Source organism: Podarcis filfolensis (genome assembly GCF_964270895.1).
Source record: "Podarcis filfolensis genome assembly, chromosome: 17".
Lineage (NCBI taxonomy): Eukaryota > Metazoa > Chordata > Lepidosauria > Squamata > Lacertidae > Podarcis > Podarcis filfolensis.
Genome location: NC_139621.1, coordinates 35,500,907 through 35,522,835, shown reverse-complemented (window position 1 = coordinate 35,522,835; position 21,929 = coordinate 35,500,907). Strand labels below are relative to the sequence as shown.

General features: G+C 41.7%; 1 protein-coding gene across 4 annotated transcripts in view; it reads right to left on the bottom strand.

Moving 5' to 3' along the window:
* The window catches only part of PAX5 (paired box 5), a 265,758-nt gene that overhangs the window by 88,430 nt on the left and 155,399 nt on the right, over positions 1-21,929 (bottom strand). For all 4 annotated transcript variants that reach the window (XM_083593706.1, XM_083593703.1, XM_083593705.1 and 1 more), the window contains one exon: positions 16,032-16,161. In XM_083593706.1, coding sequence (XP_083449832.1) covers positions 16,032-16,161 — 130 coding nt within the window. The remainder of the gene's footprint in view (positions 1-16,031; positions 16,162-21,929) is intronic.

Here is a 21,929-nt window from a genome sequence, read left to right as displayed (position 1 = left end):
TTTTTGAAACTGGCTGCTGTTTGAAGAGAGTTTATGTGCCTCTTTGCCAAGTCCTTAACATGACAGGCCCCATTTGGAGTGACAAATAGATTATTGGAAAATGCATCTGCACTTTTATCTATTAAGTACAGTGAGAGGGAGCTGTAAATCTGGTATTGTGCTGCTCTTGGAGAAGGCATCTACTAACATCCAACTGTATATGATAGTGCAGATCAACACTCTACAGTATTACAACAAGATTATATTTCAGTATCATTCAAATGCCCCAACAGAAATAGCTGTTTTGTTTGTTTATCTGCTATTATCAGCCCAAGCCTTTTTACAATTTTAGTATTAGCGTTCAAAGAAGGTTTCAGCACCTCGATTTTTCAGAACAAAACTTGGTATATGCTTTCACTGCCAGGGGCTATGGCCTCTATCCCCAAGTCCAATCTTGAAATGTGTGTTCTCCAGTCCAGGATTCCTGGGCTCAGTGTCTGGTGCTAAGGGCTTCCCCCACCCCACTTCTAAGGGCTAAACTAGATGTGACATTAATTGTGTGATTGCAATTAATGGGACTATTAAAAAAAATATGAAACAACAGGGAGGGGCCAAGATTGATATTGTGGTACAGGGGGAGGGGTATCTAACCCTTTCCCTTCCGTGCAAATATCTTAATGACCCAGGAGGAAAGCGTCTATTTTCACCATTGCAGCTTGCTTTCTAGGGCAATAGTAATTTGGGACAGAGCAAATTTCATAGGGATGTCAGTGTTGGAGGAAATAATTAACCTCCTCCTTGCACACTGTGAATTTCATTGTGGTTCACCACCCGCATCCACAACTATGGCTTCAGTTTAATTTACTAATATTAGCGCCTGGCTGTGAGTGCTGAAGCCGCTCCCTGCAAGGCCCTTTCCACCTGGCCTAGGGGGCGGGGCCCAGACTCACCCAGCTCTACTAAAGAGGCGCCTGGTGAGACCAGAGGGACACCGCTATGCCTGACAACAAATCCTAACAATTGGATTCTTTTGCCCCATCTTTTTGTACCTGCCAAACAGCCGTGTCATGTTTATGATCATATTTTATTCTCTTGTTAATTATGCTGTTTTTAAATGTTTTTTATATTTGACTTTACTTAGCAATTTTTCTTTTTTGAAATGTTTAATTTTTTTGTTAACTTTGTGATAAATATGTTTTCCATAGTTGGCCTCCTTTGTAATGTTTTATTTTGAAATTTTTAAGATAATAGTTTAGTTTTCTGTTAATTATGTTGCTTTGACTGTATACTCTATATTTGACTTTCTTCAGAAATGTTTGATTCTGGATTGTTTTGTTGATGTTTTAATATGCTGTAAACCACTTTGAGATTTTTCTTAAAACTATAAAGCAGTATAGAAATGAAATGAATAATAATAATAATAATAATAATAATTACATAGACACATCCTTTGCAATCACACATTTAACATCACATCTAGTTTGGCAACCAAACTAAGAATGTGGGATAAGCCCTGCTGGATCAGGCCAAAGACCCACCTGGTCCAGCATCCTGTTCTTACAGTGGTAAACCAGTGTAGGAACAAATCTCCCCACTTTAGATTCTGAGCAACTGCATACTGCCTCCGACTATGGGGGGAGAAGGTGGCTGTAACAGAGCAACTTTTTTTTTCAGAAAAACAGTGTGGTTGTAAAAGGTTTCTCTACAATATAGATTGTAATAAACCTGGGCTATCTTTTAGGCTGCTACCTTTCTTTAAAATAAAAAAGTTTGCTTCATTATTCCTCCTTAAGATTTTATCACCATATGTTTTATAATTAAAATTAGCATAAACCACATAGAAAACTATGGAAATATCCCATTGCATCAATCACTGTCCACCAGCTCAATGGTCTTTTTAAAAAAAATGCATGGCAGTCCATCAGCTTGGCTGGCATCCAGCATCCCAAAAGTGCACATAAAGCTGCTCAGGTACCCTAACGAGAGCTTGCATTGGCTCCTTGCAAAGGCAAGAGAGGCTCTTACAAAGCATGCCTACCACAGAAGTCAGACGGAAGGAGAGAATCAAGCCTGCACCAATTCTGAAGTGCCTCCCCAGTAAATCAGTACAGCTGCCCAGGGCTTATGATGGTTCCCTCACTCTCCATTATTTACACAAAACGTCTTGGTTCCATTGGTAGTAGAGAACTACATGTGATTAGTTCTTTGAATCTTTTTAGCTATGGCAATTGGTGCTATAAAATACAGCCACTGAAGTTGCAATTTAAAAATGAGATCAATGTGGTCTCCACATCTGAACCTCTATGCTAAATAAAGAGTCCCATCGTACACTAATATGAAGCAAGCCCCCAGTGCTCCCTTCTCAGATGCTCCCAAACTCCGTTGTGTTCCATCCCCTAAATTCTCTTTTCTTTTCTTTTCCTATTCTTGGCTTTTTCAACCCAATATACTTTGAAGGCTATGGTCATAGAGACAGTTGTTTGGTGGTCATTGCCGTTGTGGTGAGAGTAAATGGAAACAGAAGGAATTTAATATTTTAAACGCTGCAAACAAAAAAGATTTGATGTAAAAGAAAACACCAATAAACTTGGTTATTTCTCATTCCCTCTTTTGTTTTTCTTCTACCCTCTCCTCCACCTTTCACTTTCACATTACACTTTCAATTTGACACAAAAGGAATTTAGCTATTTTGGATCATCATCCAAAAATAGGTCATAAAAGGCAGGTCAAATAAGGTGGTCTAACTAAATGATAAATGGCCCTTTCGTCGCTTCTTTGGCATCAATCCCAGAGGGGTTGAAGGGAGCAGAGCACTATCTGTTAGTTAAACTTTTTTCTTCTCCTTTCATCATGACTAGAATGAAGAAGAGATAAGGTGGGGGGGGGGGGAAGAGAACAGCTGTGATGATATGGAATGAACCTGTTTGTGAAAGCCATGAAAGAAATAAAAAAGCATTTACTCTAGGCAAGTGGTATAAATTGTTTTACCAACACATACGAGCCTATTCTGTGAAAATCATGTTTTGCTTTGATGTGGTCTACCACACGGCAGGACTTTCTTCCTTTCTTTCTTTCTTTGTCTTATTAATCAAAACATTTATACACCGCTGTATCATGAAAAAGTGCTACTCTCTAGACACAACCTTGAAGATACAAACAGAAACACTGTAATAGTGCGCCTCCAATGCCCAACTCACTAAGTCATTCTAAGACAATGGTCAATGGTCTCAAAAGCTGCTGAGAAATCAAGCAGAAATAAGAGGATCACACTGCCTCTGTCCCTCACACAATAAACGTCATCCATTAGGGTGACCAAGGCTGATTCAGTTCCAAAGCCAGGTCTGGACCAAGATTGTAGTCTCTTCTGGGAATACCTGCAGTTGCTCCACAACCACCTTCTTCACTACCTCTGCAAAGAAAGGGTTGTTGGTGACCAGTCTATAGTTGTTACACTCCATTGTGTCTAGGGTGGGCTTTTTGAGGAGTGGATGCACCACTGCCTCTTTAAGGGCAGTGGGCACCACTCCATTATGCAAGGATGCATTTACCACACCCTTGGCCCATTCAGTCATTCCCCCCCACCCAACCAGCTTTAATAAGCCAGGATGAACTAGAATCTATGGAGCAGGTGGTCAAGCACATCACTGTACGTATCCTGTCCACATCAACTGGAAATGATCTCAGAACACTGGGGTCAATGTTAAATCAGACACTTCAGCTGACACTGTCACAATAGCAGCATCTAAATCACTGTGGAGCCAAGCAACTTTATCCTTGAAGTGTTTAGCCATCCACTTACAGCCAGTTACTGTGTGCTCCAGAGGTTTGCACACACACACCTCACCTGGTCAGGAGTAATAGAAAAGAACCCTATGGGACCCCAAAGCATAACTGCCATGGATTCCCTAGCACCATCTTCTAAAATTGGTGCTCAATATAGGAGTGAAAGCACTGCAAAACTGTACCTCCAACATTCAGCTTGGACCACCTAAGCAGGAGGACACCATTATCAATAGTACTGAAAGCCACCTAGAGGTCCAAGAGAATGAACAGAGCTGTACTCTCCCCAATCAGCAAAGGTCATTCCACTGGCCAATGAGGCCAGTTTCTATTCCAGAACCAGGCCTGAAACCCAAGTGAAATGGATCGCAATCAGTTTCATGCAAGAGTGCCTGGAGTTGGCCAGCAACCTCTCACATAAGCACCTTGGGGGTTTAAAGCATATCATGTTATAAGTTTTCCATGTAAGTGATTATCAAATTGGAAGGAAAGGGTAAGATGGTCTTGTCATACGGTATTTGTAAGCTATCTTGAACAGGTGGGAAGGGTGGGTTGGCGTACTTAAAAAAATCAGATAACACAATCTCCCCCAAGCACTGCCAACTAATAAATTATACAGTTTGGCGTTTTAAGAGAGGAGAGTGATAGCATGTTACTTCTTCAACTGTACATAAGCACAGAGAGAAAGTTTTGCCTTATAATATTAGAAATCAGAGATAGAAATGGAGAGAGATAATTAGATTTCATCAGCATATTGATGACAGAGAACTCCAAAATGACCTCTCACAGCAGCTTCACATAGATATTAAACAGCATGTGGGGTAAGATCAAACTTTTGTGGCACCTTGCAGGACAGCTCCTACAGGGTGGAACAATTCTAGCCAAGCATACTTTTCTGCATCCTTGACAGGTAGGAATGGAAGCATTGCATCGTGCTATCTCCAACGCTGCCAACCCGCATAGAAGGACGCTATAGTTCATGATATCAAAGAAGAATCAGCATTGCAAGGTCGTTCTCTCTCTTCGCCAGCTCCCACTCTTATTGCTAGTGAACATAATCCACCAATACGACCAAGGCAGTAACATTATAATATGAAGCCAGAAACCAGATTCAGGTGTACTTTCAGAAATAGTTTAAACACGGGTACTTCTCCAGCATATTTTATAATAAAATGGATTCATGTAGCTTCTCTTTCATTCCCCTGCCTTCCTTTACCATTTCTTTTAAATGTTTGTTATTTCACAGCCTTTACTGGTTGTCTGGGTAGCTTCCTGCTTGATAAACGCCAGCAGTTCTAGATTTGCTTTATAGCTTGCAGGCATTTTTTTTTTTTTTTTTTTTTTTTTGCATCTGAACATGACTTCTGCTTCACTAGTTACAAGGATACACATGAATTGTTTACATTTGCCTCCTAGATATCATATTACTAAGCATACTGCAAAATATATTATGGTTATTCTGATAAATCTTATTTGTAAGGTAAAGGTAAAGGACTTCTGGCAGTTAAGTCCAGTCGCGAACAACTCTGGGGTTGTGGCGCTCATCTCCGAGTCATATGGCCAGCATGACTAAGCCGCTTCTGGAAAAACCAGAGCAGCGCACGGAAATGCCCGAGCAATGGGAGCTCACCCCATCGTGGGGATTCGAACCTCTGACCTTCCGATCGGCAAGCCCTAGGCTCAGTGGTTTAGACCACAGCACCACCCGCATCCCATTACTCATGTAGACTTGCATTTAGAAAGTAGTATAAATTCCACCCATGATACAATGTTATGTCAGTATCTGGTCACCAGAGGTGGATGGCATTCACCTAGAAGTCCTTAGAGATCCTGTCTGCTCAGAAGTAATTCCTATTTAATTCAATGGAGTGTACTATAATATGAAATTGTTTATCTTTTTACCCAAATAGCATAATTTCTCACTAAAACCAGCCTCCTTCAAATATTTTTAATTGAAGATTATTAAAATCAACACCAATTTCCAAAAAAGCGGAAGGGGGTTCAGAAAATTAATAACAAAACAACTACCCCCAGTTATGCTGCTTTGTAGTATTCCCACGCATTATCTCAGCATGCCTTACAACAGCCCCTGTGAAGCAGAATTAATACACAGAGCACGTGTTGCTATATGAGAGGGCGAACGCATTTCAGCCAGGGGCAGTGCCCTCACTGTACTTCAGTTTAAACTGAAGTTGTGAATGAAATATTGTAGGTGACTGGGTCCTCCTCATAAAGCCCATAGAAGGTAATACAACATGACTGACATCCAGCCATTCCTCCCCCTCTGTGGTTTGATATGACATTTTTCAAGGGGACTTTGCTCCCAGCTTTATGCCAGCTCCTCTTTCTCTGTGCATTTAGGTATGTATGTTGTGGTGGGTGCCAGGGTCATGGCTTCTAGGTGCTCCTTTTGGCCCTTCTATTTTTGGTGAAGGGACTGGGCTCCCCTGATGTCCCAAAAGCACAGAGCTTTGGGGAGGAGGCAGGAGGGCTCCAGCATCCTGTCAGAAGCCTGGCACCTCCTTCCCAAAGCCCGGGAAGCTTCCCCCTGGCTTAGGGAGGAGGTGTGGTGCTCCAACGGGGTCCTAGAGCCCTGTTTCCACCTTCCCAAAGCCTGGCTCCAGCCCCTCCTGATGACACATGTGCAATGTCACATACACCCCAATCACCCACACAAGCTGGCCCCTATGGTGGGTCAAAGCCTGTCACAGTGAGTAAGAATGCTTTCTATTACGGCCAGGGTGTGGGGCTGCCGGCAACCATAGCACAATCTAGACCTATTGTGTAATCACTGTTCTGACACTTGTGACCCGCCACCCCAGGTCAGCTGGGGGTCTGGTCTGGAGCAGGCTGGCTGAAGTTCAGCAGGCAGAAGCCACTATTCTGTTGGCCCAGCAAGGACTTCTGGAAATCGTAGCAGGCCCACCCAATCCAGAGGCTTTATACTTCTTGTCAATCACAAGGATCACAGGGGCCAGTGTTGCACATGGAAACACTCCTCTGCTTTGCTTAAAGGAGATGCTGGTACCAAGACTGGGTCCCAGTTCAACCCCATGTGAGGTTCCTTATTCAAATCCCTTATTCCTTATTCAAGGTTCCTTATTCAAATCCCTGGCACTATGAATACAAAGTGAGCAGTAACTTCACTGCTGCAGCTGAAGAAGAACCATAAGATTGTGATCCTCTCTTCATTTCTCTATATCTCTGTGAGGGTGCAGACACAGATGACAACAAGAGAGCCAGGACCTTTTCATGGGTGCTTGAAAGGTAGGGGGCAAATCAATAAAATACAATGTTGGCAAAGATAACAGTTATTTCACTGTTTTTAAAAGGGGCATGTGTGCATGTGTGTGTGTCTGTGTGCGTGCAAACACACTCATTTATTATTAATGAAGATGTAATATGGAAACAAGGGACGCGGGTGGCGCTGTGGGTTAAACCACAGAGCCTAGGACTTGCTGATCAGAAGGTCGGCGGTTTGAATCCCTGCGACGGGGTGAGCTCCCATTGCTCGGTCCCTGCTCCTGCCAACCTAGCAGTTTGAAAGCACGTCAAAGTGCAAGTAGATAAATAGGTACCGCTCCGGCAGAAAGGTAAACGGCGTTTCCGTGTGCTGCTCTGGTTCGCCAGAAGCAGCTTAGTCATGCTGGCCACATGATCCGGAAGCTGTACGTCGGCTCCCTTGGCCAGTAAAGCGAGACGAGCACCGCAACCCCAGAGTCAGCCATGACTGGACCTAATGGTCAGGGGTCCCTTTATCTTTTAATACGGAAACACAGGAGCCCCCTTCAAGTGACATCACTTGATAAGGGAGCATGAGTAGAACAGGGCTGAAGGGGTGGTGCCCATTTAGCCTCCCCCCTTACCTGCACGCGCGCCCACACCCACACACACACACACACACACAAGTTTCTGATAAACATCTTCAATGGGGAGGACTGTGTATCAAGGCTCCCTCCCCACCGCAGAGGTTAGTTGTAAATGGGTCAGTCTCTCAGCTCCAGCCCTGCTCTGTCTATGTTCCCTCTTCAGACAGTAATGCCTAAAAGAAGACCAAGTTTGTTCTCCTGAAAGGTTCACAGCTTCTGGATTCACTTCTAGATATTTGCCTTGCAAGTATCTTCTCTAGAAAACAGACTTTTCTCATTTTATGGCTGAGATCCCAAGAGGCTCGTGTGCTCATTCAACCATTTTCCACGTATGCATCATTAATCTCCCAAATTTTCCTTCGCTGCTTTACGTATTTCATTGGAAGTCATGTCTGAGGATTGCTTACATTTCAGGAGTGGTTTTGGGGGAAGCTGCATGTATTTATGATAACCTTCTGCACGTATTCAAACATACGATTCCCCTACCTACACTCTGAAGTGATGCAGTGCAGGAAAAAAAACATGAGACTATACTGACTAGATCATTGTGTGGATTGGCTCAGCCACTCATCCAAGAAGGCTACTGAACGTAAAACAGCAAGTTATAGCGATAGCGTGTTGGGGAAAGAGAGATTTTTCAAATCTTCAAATGCTCTTGAAGAACTAAGTGACCTGGTTTGTCAGTCTGAACAGTCTCTAAAGGCATACCCACAAAGCAGTTATGCCATTTGGAATTGTATGTTGTACAGTTCACATCTGATCCTGCTGAAGTGAAATATTCTCATATAGTTCCCTTTTGCTAGGTCGCTTAGCACTCTCATCCACTCATTTCTGGGCACTGCTAATGCAAAGTGACTCTCCAACCAGCTGCAGTCAGAGTTGCCTGTGGATTTGTCAATCTGCCCTCTGTGCCTTATTGGAGAGGCGAGCAAAGGTGTCAATTTCAGTGCCACTTTGTCCTCTCAAAGTGATAGCGACCAAGCTGAAGTCAGCACAGCAGAGCAGAGAAAATGCATCTGCAGGTAATTAGTAACAATCAGGGGCTGCTCAGGAAATGCTGACTACAGCAGTAATGAGCTGGGCACATGTCATTGGCTTGCAAATGGAGAGCACGCTTATGAACCGTGGCAGCAGGCAGTAAGAGCGAGGTTTTTTTTAACTTAATATTTAATGTGGCATAAAAACGATGGAGAGAAATCAACTAGTTCTCTAATCAGATGTTCAGCCAGTGGTCCATAACCACAAGCAAGTTGGTGGATGAAGCAGTATAGAAAAGTGTCATCAAAATTTCCTTTTACCATAATTTAGGCCCATTTTTATGGACATGCTGATGTGAATGCCAATGTCTAAACAGTACTCCCCCCCCACCCCCCATTCAAATGATATTACTACAGATCAGATCTGCAAATCTGCTAGGAAATGCAAACCTCAGACTGACACCACAGCTGCACGGAGGATCTTTTACATTATTATTTCTCAATGCTGCTTTCCTACTTCAGCCAAAGGCTTGAAAACAAGAACAATGAAACACTGTGGCCATAATTCTCTTATCTGTATGGTTCTCAGCCTATTTTGCATTGATTAAACTATTTTATGAGTTGGCTTAAGAACTCAGGACTCACAATACAAACTAGACGTAGGTCAGTTTGTGAATGGAAGCCAAGCTCTGTCCCTAGACATTCTCATAAAAACTGCTGAAGCTTGAACTGCAGATCTCAGCCCTATCAAAAGAACCAGATTAGTTTTCTTGGCCACAATAAAACCCATTTCTCAAACTCTCTTCATTCCAGAATATGGGGGCTTTTAAGCATTTTGCACATTAATATCCTGCTGGGTGTTGAATCGTGGAACACTAAGGAATTCAGCGGTTTTATTTTCATGAAACAGAACTACTTCCTCTATTCAGTCAATGACTTCTGGTGCCATTTACAATTCTTTCTTTTTTTAAGCACAACACTACTTTTGGGTCTCCCACACAAAATGAAGATGTTATAACATATAGGTTTGTGATTTTTGAAAGATCCAGTATTCTTGCTAGCCTTGCTAACTCCAAACAGCCCAAGATAGGAAATTTCAGATTTTCACAAAGTTCGGTTCTGTTATACATCTTACTTGTGCTCTATGCTATTTTTTTTTCTTTACTCTTTTTTTACTAGAATCTCCATAGTCAAACAATATGTTTTAAATTTACAAATAAGGGTGCAAACTCAAGCTCTCTTAAAAGTTAAGGCATAACCAAAGGTATACTAAGTGACCCTGAGGATGTTATCATTTAACAACTCTGAAAATGCCTTGCACATTCAGACTAGGGCTTCTGTGCTACTACAAAGCATATTCGAAGCACATTCCCCCCCCCCATAATTCTGGGCATTGTAGTTTACCCCTCACAGAGTTACAATTCCCAACAACCCTTAACAAACAGTAGTGCCAATAATTCATTGCAAGAAAGGTACCTACCACCAGGCACTAGAGTTCACCGAAAATGAGAGGTAGAAAGAAAAAAGGAGATAGGTAGGACTTTCCTGTCTGGCAAGCTTATGGAAGGAGAAAGAGAATGGGGAAAGTAGGGGTGGGGTGGGGAGCGAGAGAAAGGAATAATAGAAGGGGAAAGGCAAGAATGAAGCAACCAGGACAGTGCTGAAGATAGAGAGCACAGCAGAGTAGAAGTGGGGGGCAGGGGAAGAAAACGGAGTGGTTGTAATAGAGAGAAAGTGGACTGCAGCCCCCACAAACCTGGCGACAATGCTCTTCTAACTCACCAGTTGGAGACAATTGCACTAGATGATTGTGCACAACCCACTACAGAGAAGAGGATTACAACTTTTCCTCTTAATAGTGCAGTTTGGTGCACACTTACCTGAGGATTACATCTGAGCAAACATTCATATGATTGAACTACATGTGCTTAAAGGAAATAAAAGCAATTTAGCACTTTCTGTATATTATAATGGTGCTTGCTTGCTTGCTTGCTTGCTTGCTTGCTTGCTTATTAGCTTTCCAAGCTAAACATTTTCCATCTAACTGAAGGCTTTCTATGCCACTAGCTCTTTATTATTTTTATTATTATTTTAAAGGATGAGTAATTTTCTTTTTTTCTTTTTCTTTCTTTCTTTCTTTCTTTCTTTCTTTCTTGCCAGGGTGGGGGTGGATGTCTCCTTTTCAACTGACTATTTTTTGTCACCCAGACAATTCTAATCAATTGATTTTTTTATAATGTGCATGTGCTTAAATAAATCATATGCAAATGAGCACTGACAGATTTCTATTCCCCTCTGGGAAAGGTGGCAACCCTAATTTATTTGCCCTTTTCGAGGCTTCTTTTTATTTCTAGTATATTTTTAAGGTAGAGTATTATAACCAAGAGTAGCTCACTAACATAAGCAACAGCATAATATGTTGAATATTGATTTACATTCATTTAATAATAATACTAAGGTAATTATGTTTTTTCTTGATCTTAACCATAAAAGACGCTCACTGAACTGTGGCACATTGAGACAAAAACACTTTTCAGACTAGTATTAATACTGCTGCAATGTTTATTTCCCTGTTAATAGAGAGCTTGGGGTGGCTGAATACCTTTCAGTTTAGGAGTGCAATGGGGCCACCCAAAAATAGGGTAATGGTTTCTACATACCCAGAGGCTTACTAAATCTTGCCTTCCTCTGCAGTTTCTGCTCCCATTTCCTCTTCCAGCTTTCTTTTCGCTCTTAATCTCCTGCCGTCATTCACCTGTAGCATCCCATCTTCCAGTCTAGCTTTCCTTAAACCCCATTTCCTTTACCACTTCCTCTGCTAAAACATCTCCCTGCCCAGCCCTTCCCAGATCAAACCAGCTTAGCCAATGATTGCCAGAGGTCCTTCTGTGCCAACTTCATTTTGACTGGCAAGCAGCTAGTCAGTTACTGCCAGATGCACTACTGACCATACAACTGCTCCATTATAGACAGACAGCTGAGCCAATCACTGCCAGAGGTGGTCACAGACAAGGAGAGCCGTCATTGTCACCACCAACAGCACAGAATCTCTTGGTGCATTTAGGGATGGGGGGAAGAAATTCAATTCAGTTCACATTTAAAGGTGAAACTATCAAATCCACACTTTCAGAATAAATAGGAAAACTAAAATATAGCCATCCTTCAAAATCCACACTTATCCGAATTTTGCACTGCAGTTCTCCAGCCAAAGATTGTTTACCAAAATGTATATATCAGTAGAAACTGTGCATCAAAAATTATATAGTGGTGAAAATAACATACAAAAATGCAGTATATCCAGGGGAAATGCTTGCAAAAATGTGTTTTTTAAGGAGAAATTCACATTAAAATACTGAATTTTTATGAGGATTAAAAATAAAATAAAAACAACAACCACAAATTGCTGCAGAAATGTGGAGGACTGAATTTAAGATTAGAAAAATGAGAAACTAAAATAACCAAAATGGGAAGATCTTTTCATTCCTATGTGCATTATCATATAAATAATGATGATAACAATTTAGTTTACAGATAATAATTTATAATTTATTATTTGTATCCCGCCCATCTGGCTGGGTTTCCCCAGCCACTCTGGGTGGCTTCCATAGAAACCAAAAAACACTAAAATATCATACATTAAAAACTTCCCTGAACAGGGCTGCCTTCAGATGTCTTCTAAAAGTCAGGTAGTTGTTTATCGTTTTGACATCTGATGGGAGGGCGTTCCACAGGGCGGGCGCCACTACCGAGAAGGCCCTCTGCCTGGTTCCCTGTAGCTTTGCTTCTCGCAATGAGGGAACCGCCAGAAGGCGCTAACAGATGTCAGTTAGTCACAGTTGGACCCACTAAAACTCAACTCTCAACTTTGTTTTTCTAACTACATGCGAGTTGGGGGGGAGGGGCCCATCCATTTGTTCTCTGGCAATGAGCCACTTCCTTTGTTTCCTTAATGGCCTATTACCTCACTAGGAAGCTAGCCTGGCTGTTCCAGGAATAGATTTTAACACTTGCTAGATCCAAAGATTTGAAGGCTCTTGGCATACAGCCTACCCCCCAAAAAAAACTCATAACAGATAAAAATAATAACAAACAAAAAAGCCAAATACAAACAAAATTAAGGTGTCATGAGTCAGAAAGGGGTGGGGGAGAGAGAAAAGCAGTGGTGTGGAGAGAGGCATAATTTATTCTGGACTTTGTATAGCATAAAGGTTTGTGATTACTTAAGACTTATTGTTTGCCTCTTCTCAATCAATCAAGTCTTTATTAACATTTCAGCTAATTAATGTACCAATTACATTGTGTCCATTTGTCTATAAAGTAAGCACTAGTCTCCAGTTCTACATAGTATCCAAATACAAACCTCTTTGACCCCAAAAGGATTTCAAGCATCGCTTTAAAAATAAACTCAATCTCATCACACTAAATGTGGATCACAAGTAAGAAAGAAAAGGTATATCTCCATGCCCAGAGCTGTTTCTAGCTCATTATCTGCCTGGGACAGGCAACCCTTAACTATCCTCCCTTCCCCACAGCTCACCCCCATGGTCCTCATTGCTCAAGCACTGAAATAAACCAGCATAAAACATAGCTAATTAAATCCTCATCTTCTTCATCTATTCTGGACTTCCAGCATAAAAGCAAAGCAAATCTTTGCTGCTTGTACTGTATGTATTTAGGTGAGAGGTAGGATGAAAAGGACAGAAGCATTTCTCATATAAGTCTCGAAAAGCCATTCATCTATACAAACTGCAGGCCTGAAACCCTTGAACTCAATGTGTAGTGTAATTTCTTTATTTATAAAATAATTTACTGATTGATTTTCTACAACAGGTATTCAAATACTGTAATTTATTTATTTATTTATTTATTTATTTATTAAATAAAAGTTTAAACATGCTATAGATGTAGGAACTAGGAATGAAACAGTAGCTAATCATCAGCATAATCCAATAAGCCAGTCATCAACATGATCATGTAATGCTCTTGAGGACAGGAAAGTCTTCAACTATTGGCAAAAGCTGAGCAGGACATTTGATATTGTGAGGGCAAAGGAGAAGCCCTCACCCAGTGCCGGATTTATGTATAGGTTAAGTAGGCTGAAGCCTAGGGCTTCTAAATCTAGGGGGCCTCCCCAGCCCGCCCACCCCCCAGAGGGCAGTCTCCCCTCTCCCAAAATTGCAAACCCAAGACTTCATTCATGTGAGGGCAGGGCAACTCGGGCCAAGCAACTGTGAGACTCTGGACCAGCTAGTGGGGCCCAATTTGAAACTCTAGGGCCCAACTTGAAAAAAATTGTGGGGCCCTAGTTCACAGCCAAAATCTGCAGAATCTTAGAGATATAAATCTGTGTGCTAGGTCATTTTCACAAGGTCAGCAAAGCCCTTCAGAAATCAGACCTGTTATTGAGTTCTTGGGCAAGTTTGTATAGTTCACTTCTGGATTTTTTAAAGAGAAGATTTTGATGAGCTTGAGAAACAAGCAAAAGCCACCTTGCCAAATGTTAACTACAAAACCAGGAGACAAAGAGTGAGGGAACGGCAAAGAAATGACAGAAGTGCACCTGATGCCTTAGATGCACTTTCTTCAAGAGATAAGTTTAGGATAAAATCCTTTATTCCTCTATTAGATGCACTTGAAGCCAATTTAAAAAGAAGTACTGTGTACAGTGATGTTGCACAATTGTTTTTCCATTCTTGCTATTCTGATAGCATCTAAGCAAGAAATTCAGCAAGGTGTTGAACTGTTGATGGAAGCATATCCAGAAGATGGAAGCATACCTGAAACCTACTGATGAACTTTTGCACTTTCACCTGTACGTGAGACAAAGCCATGGGCTTACAGCAGAGCACTCCTTGTCTCGTACAGACCTTTATCAAATTATATACAAGGAAAAAATTCAGATGACCTTTCCTAATTTGGAAGCAGTTTTGCAGCTATTTCTTAGCTTTATGGTCACTAATTGATTGGGAGAGAGGAGTTTTTCAAGACCCAAAAGAATTAAAAATGAAGGGCCACGATGTCTCAAGAGAGCTTGTCCACACTGAGCATTCTGTACATTGAAAGTGACAAACTTAGACAAACAAATTTTGATGAAGTTTTCTGATGTCCTTACGAGGAGAAATTGTGAATTGCAGAATTTTAAATGCCCATCGTCATGCTTAGCTTCATTCAATTTTGTTTATAACACTCTTCCATTTTCTTCTAGTTGTGAGGGTGAGGAATTGGGAGAGGCCTCACAAGTGGAGTAGCCTAGGGCCTCTCTTCATCTAAATCCAGCCCTGCCCTCACCCAAACTAACTGGGATGGTTTAGTTTCAAATTAGGCCAGAGTAATTAAACCCACTGAAAAGAAGTGGAGTCCTTTTAAGGTAAAGGTAAAGGGACCTCTGACCATTAGGTCCAGTCGTGACCGGCTCTGGGGTTGCCGCGCTCATCTTGCTTTATTGGCCAAGGGAGCCGGTGTTTGTCCGCAGACTGTTTTTCTGGCGTACAGCTTCTGGGTCATGTGGCCAGCATGACTAAGCCGCTTCTGGCGAACCAGGGCAGCACACGGAAACGCCGTTTACCTTCCCGCCAGAGCGGTACCTATTTATCTACTTGCACTTTGACGTGCTTTCGAACTGCTAGGTTGGCAGGAACAGGGACCGAGCAACGGGAGCTCACCCCGTCGCGGGGATTCGAACCGCCGACCTTCTGATCGGCAAGTCCTAGGCTCTGTGGTTTAACCCACAGCACCACCTGCGTCCCTTGGAGTCCTTTTAGGTCTGCCTAAAAGTAAATTAGATGGCATCCCACCCTCGCCAAAACCCAGTTCAAGCACCAAATCAAGGGAATACAGAACAATCATTCCCATCAATCATTCAAAGAGTAGAGTTGCCAAGCTCCAAAATAAGGAGACCATAAGAAAATAGCATATGTCAGAAAATTTGTAAGACTTTTTAGGCTATACTCCTCTTGTAATGTTCACCATCATCATTTTAATACATTCAATAGACCAGTAATAATAGTAAAAACAAACACAATGTACACACTAACAATTGAAGTCCCAGAAATTATCCTTCCACTGCCACTGGTAAAATTTTAGCCACTACCCTTAGAATTTGATCTCCCAGAAAATATTTAATGTAACACTGAGCTGACTTTCCTAGGAGTTTGGCCAATATGTATTAATGTTACAGTTATGGTGCCTCTCACAAACAAATATTTCACTCCTTGAAATAATAACTATATGGCAAACCTATACTGGACACGGGCTGCTTAGAACCTTACATATCATAGGTATCACAGATCAAACATCAAAACTAAGACAGTTTCAACAAGGAATGATAAAACCTCCTACTACATCACCATAAGCTCCTCCCACTTGCCATTTCATACAGTATGTCCATTAATAACATGTTCTTGGTAGATCATCTCGTTTTCCTTACCTGTCACAATAGGATATGATTGTGGACCTGGGACACTGGCTCCTATATCTGCTGAAGTAGGGCTTGTTAAATTAGCCTTCATATCATCTAATCCACCAGTTAGTGATGCCATGGCTGAGTATTCTGTTGACTGAGAGCAGAAAAAATGAGATAACTTAATACATCTACTGAGTATTAAAAATCAGTGCCTAATGCATGATAAAAGCAAGCTATAAAGGTGGATTCCTGTGAAAATTGTTATTATTTTACACAGTATTATTATTATTTGTTTCACATGTCATGTGGGTAGCTTCTGTCTATGATTAGATCATATGCTAACACGAGTTTTGTAAGCTTAAACTATGCAGCTTGCTAAGTATGTGCTGGGGGGGGACAGAAAACAATTTTTCAGAGTGCATAAACATTTTGTTATGCCCAATGTGTTACAGAATTAGGAAATTCCCTCATCAGAGGCAAAACTTGTAAAACATTTTGAGCATAATAAAACACTTTGGCACTTTGATAACTTATGCACCTGGGGGACTGCTGAATTTGTGTTGGCCGACACAAGTTTAAAACACTAGTTTGGGGAAACTATGAAGATGTGACTCCATAAAATTCCTCTTGCTCTGGTAGAAAAATGGTTGCATGTCTAAACAAGGATTTAGCTCTGGCAGAACAACATTGGTGAAAAATAACATGCTTTACTGGTGCATACAGTTAAGTACTGGCAATGTTGTTGTTCATCAATGCTTTTCAGGCTTTCCTCTGCCATGACTTTCATTACTATTAGGTTGCCACCTGAAGAGCTTCGTAATACAGAACAGATTGTGAGGCCATAAGAAAATGATGTATTGCATGCCTCAGGACATGAACAATACTTTGTGTAATGTATTAAATCAAAATTGCTTATTGCAGTTATGGTGCATCTCACCAATTCATAAGGTTCATAAATAAGGTACCATTCCTTGATCTAAGGAGCTGGTGGTAAGCCTCTTGTCCAGTACCAAACTAATACCAGAATCACTGCAAAGAGTAGCAAGCCAGCAGTATGTGTGACTGTAACAAGTATCGGAAAAGGCTGTCCTGTTTGCCTGACCTTTTGCTTAATGGTTTCTGTTAAATTAATTAGTAGCTGATAATTATTAATGTCATTGTCTTTGGTTATGGATATTGTTTGTTATTATCTGTGGACTGTTGGTGCTGCTTTGATTTGCTTTTACTGCTGCTTTCAGATTTGGTTTGTGTCTCCTGCTCTTGGGTTTGTACTGCTATCATATTTTTACTTCATTAATTTTTCAATGACATGTGAGTTGCCTTGAATATAACTTTGTGGCAGAAAGGAACATTGAAATAAATAACATAACATAACATAACATAGTTTGCAGTGAAATACTTGCACCCTTATCCTATAGTGCTAGCATGAAAGCAAGTGCCCTAAATTCAATAGGACATACAAATCCATTCCTCCTATACACTGTTGCTTGGAAATGAATCTCACTCATTTCTATGGCACATGCCCTTAAGCAGGTAGGAACTAGGATTTCCCCTCAAGTCTCAACAAGTGTTTGTAATATAGATTAAGAGCTTGATACAACTAATGAGTCGCACTAGCAGAAGCCTGTGCAAGGATTTCTGCAAGCACAGTAGGGCTTTCTCCCTCCCTCCTCTCCGTGCCCCCTACCTTGAAATTGGCTCAGAACCCCCAGAGCAACACACCGGGGGGGGGGGGGGAGAAAGGGCAACATTCTCAAGGACTGCCTGTCCCCCTATGAACCAAAAGAAACCCTGTGATCATCTGTAGCCCTTTTTCGTGAGCCTCCTCTGTGAGAGGTCTGGAGGATAGCAACATGAGAACGGCTTGTGTGGACAGAACGTTCACCTTAGCCCAATGTTCAATTCCTGCCTATAGTTTTTCAGACCCATCCCACAACCAGGGATATGAGAAACATCCCAGGCTTGATTCACAGATTCACCAAGTCTCTTTAAACAGAACGGTCTTGCTTGTTTTGCATGCTTTCAAAGGAGTGTGTGTGTGTGTGTGTGTGTGTGTGTGTGTGCTTATACCCTGGGGAAACCAGAACTACACATCAGCAATGCAATCAGTGCTTCTTCTGCAATAGACATTTTGGTCTGGCTATTGTCATGACCACCTATTAGGGAATGCCCATAGCTCCATACTAAGTAACAAACTTAACTCCATCTCATGCTCTCAACAATTATGGAACAGTTTTTGAGGGATATTTACTGTAGATATGTGAAAGCTTATTCATTGATCTGTCAAAGCACTCATACAACTTTTTTAAGGGGAAAAACAATTACAAGATTACCTACTCTCCCGCACAACAATGCTTCACATTTCAAGGGCATTTGAATTGCTACAGGTCAAAAACAGGATGCTGTGTAATGCAGCAGTGCTGAGCACCATGACACAATACCCAACAGGTTTCTGTGATATAGCAGAGGTCTCAGAGGCATCCTCTCTTTGTGTGGCAAAACTAGTGAGACAGGGTTGAGCCTTAGAGAATTGCTAGCCTGGCAAAACACAGTGACTCTCAAGCTTCTCTCCAGCTTCTCTTCTGTCAGTAGTTGTCAACCCCAAATGTTCCAGAAATGTCTGCATTAATCCCTGAAGCTTCTTGTGCTTCCTCACATTAATTGCTAAGAGGACTCTTCTGGCCAGTGGACACAAGTGTGAAGTGCAACTTCATGGCCAGAGGATCTAGCCCCATCACAACTTGACTGGCTTCTGACCTCCCTGGGCAAAAGAAGTTGGTCATTCCTGCTCAAGATCATAAGGCGCAGCAATGTAACTGTGTCTTTGTGGCATAAACAACGTCCACAATATGGACTGTGTTTATCACTTGCGATACCACTCAAGGAACATACACCATTGCAAAAATAATAGAAAAATCACAATGGGGAAAAATAGAAGCAGCAACAGAAATCATCACTATTATTCCTGTCACAATTATTTTCAGAGTATGTAAATACAAATAAGCAAGCAAAAGTTTAAACTTCCTTCCTCAAAGCACCCATAGTGATGTACAATTTAAAACACCAACAGTTTGCAAAAATAGTTGCATACTATAAAAAATATATATTTTATTTTATATATGTAATCACTCCTAATGTTTCAATCTGAATATGGGGAAGATAAAAGGTGACTGAATCTCCAACCCTAGTGCTGGAAATCCAAAATGGCTACTCTTTCAGTAAAGGGACCCCCTGACTGCTAGGTCCAGTCACGGACGACTCTGGGGTTTTGGCGCTCATCTCGCTTTACTGGCCAAGGGAGCCGGCATACAGCTTCCAGGTCATGTGGCCAGCATGACTAAGCCGCTTCTGGCGAACCAGAGCAGCGCACAGAAATGCCGTTTACCTTCCTGCCGGAGCGATACCTATTTATCTACTTGCACTTTGACGTGCTTTTGAACTGCTAGGTTGGCAGGAGCAGGGACCGAGCAATGGGAGCTCACCCCGTCGCGGGGATTCGAACTGCCAACCTTCCGATCGGCAAACCCTAGGCTCAGTGGTTTAGACCACAGCACCACCCGCGTCCCATGGCTACTCTTTGGATTGCTGATATTTCACCAGGTGCGGCAGACACAATAGTAATAGTAATAATAACCCACCCTTCACCCTAAGGTCCAGGCATGGGTTGCAACAATTAAAAAAGAATGTTAAAACAGTTTTAAACAACTTACAGTTTACCATGTCTTTGCAAACACAAGGTCTGGAAACGTAATCATTTTTTTTAAGAAAACTGAAAAGATCAGAATGCTGAAATCTACAGACAAAACCACATTCTGTGGCTTATTTGTGCTGCTGTAAACTCACAGCATACATACAACTGTGCACATATTTCCTCGTGCATCACCCTTTTTTCTTCTTCTTGCTACATATTTTATTTGTTCCCTGTGTTTCATTCTTCCACTCTCACCTCTTGATCCTTCTGCCGGATTGTCAGACCCCATTTTGTCGGCAAATTCTTTCCTGAGTTGCAATAATGTTGCCTCTTCTGCACACTCCAGTGTCAATTAACTTTGTCATATTCTGTCCTCAACACTATTTTATTGAATTCCCTCTCTGTCCTTAAAATAATGAGCCCCCTTGTGGCAGTGGACAGTCACATGTATAAGTTCAGGTAAACTATACAGTGATACCATGTTATTCCTGCATTGCATTGAGAAAAACACTGCAAAACCTATTGACCAAAGAACAACGTAAGAAGTTAAGAAAAGCCCTGCTGCACCAGGCAAATGGTCCATCTAATCCAATGTCCTATTCTCATAGTGGCCAACCATGCGCCTATGGGAAACCTGCGAGCAGAATAGCGCTCTCTGGACTAGTGGGTCCCAGAAGCTAATTTTCAGAGGCACACTGCCTCCAGCAACGCAGGTGGAACCATTACAGATATTTCTGAAAAGAAAAGAAATGAACATGTGTACTCTTCAAGCAATGGTTTGTCATACTTTCAGGGTTGTTGTTGTTTTTTACAAATTAAGTGGTGTGTACATTTTATGCAACAAATAAATAAAATATATACTGCCTTCAAGTCCCTGAAAAAACACCATTCTCCAGCTACACAGAGTCCATTTCAGGCACTATCTGTGCAGGAGAAGGAAGCATAAGCCTACCCAACTTCATGAATTGACCCAGAAGGGGAAGACTACCAGATAACCTAAGCTAGAAATCGCTGAACACAATGTTCTTCGGTTTGACCTATATATCAGTTGCATAATATTGACAAGGTTTCTGATTTATGGTTAGTTTATTTCTGGGCCCAATTCAAAGCCCTCACATTAGTGAGTCCTGAATGACTGAGGCCCCAAATCTCTGAAATAACATCTCCTGCCCTTCAGACACTCTCGGGTTCCACAACCCCCAGAAATTCAGAACAGCTGCCATGGAGAGGGCATTCTTTGTGGCAGCCCCTAAGCTGTGGTATTCCCTCCCCAAAGAGGGTCATCTGGAACCATCACAGCGCTGGTCAGCAATGTTTTGCTGCTTGAGGCAAAACAGAAAATGCTGCCTCCCACCACCTTCAAAGCCACCACCCACCGCCACTGCTCAAGCCACCACCCCTGCCAGTGCCAAAAACCACACCCACCCAACGCAGCAGCCTCCCTCCCCCTTCCATCTTTGGGAGAAAAAAGGAGACTGAAGAGTGAGTGATAGCAACAGAGGAGGAGGAACAGGTGATAAACAGGATGGGACACTCCTTGAGGCATGGATCTGCTACCCCTTCCAACTGTTCCCCAGTCTGCCATCTGAGGCAACTGCCTCACTGAGCCCCATGGGCAGGTGAGCACTGCACTTTCTTTATGTAGTTTCCGTCGTATTCAGAAGATACAACTCTTTATCCTGGCCTTTGACACCAGATAGATAGATAGATAGATAGATAGATAGATATAGATAGAGATAGATAGATAGAGAGATATGGTTGCAGTTTGTTTAAAACTGATTTAAATATTGCATTTTAAATTGCTGTAACCTGCCCTGGGACTTTACAGTGAAGGATAGGTAAGAAATTGAATTATTAATAATATTTCTCAGCAAGAAGAGTAATGCTTCTACTCCGTCCTTTAGTCACAGTCACACTCAATGAAGCTTGAACTGAAATCTTTCTCTACACTTCTTAAGTCTGCAGCTCAACCTTATTTCTTCCTCAGCTCCCCTGCATGCATACCTTGATCATCCCTAGCTATTATTGCATTCACTGTCCAACTGATTTTGCCAAAAGGCTGACATTTTCTTCTTCTTTTATATGATGGAACTAATCATTGCATTTTATCTGTAAATGCACACCACCTTTCTGCTGGGACTAAAGCAACAACACTTCTAATTGGTTACCTGAACAAAATAGACAAAAAGGCAATCTATTCTTCCCTTACTGATTCCTTCTTAAGTAACTCT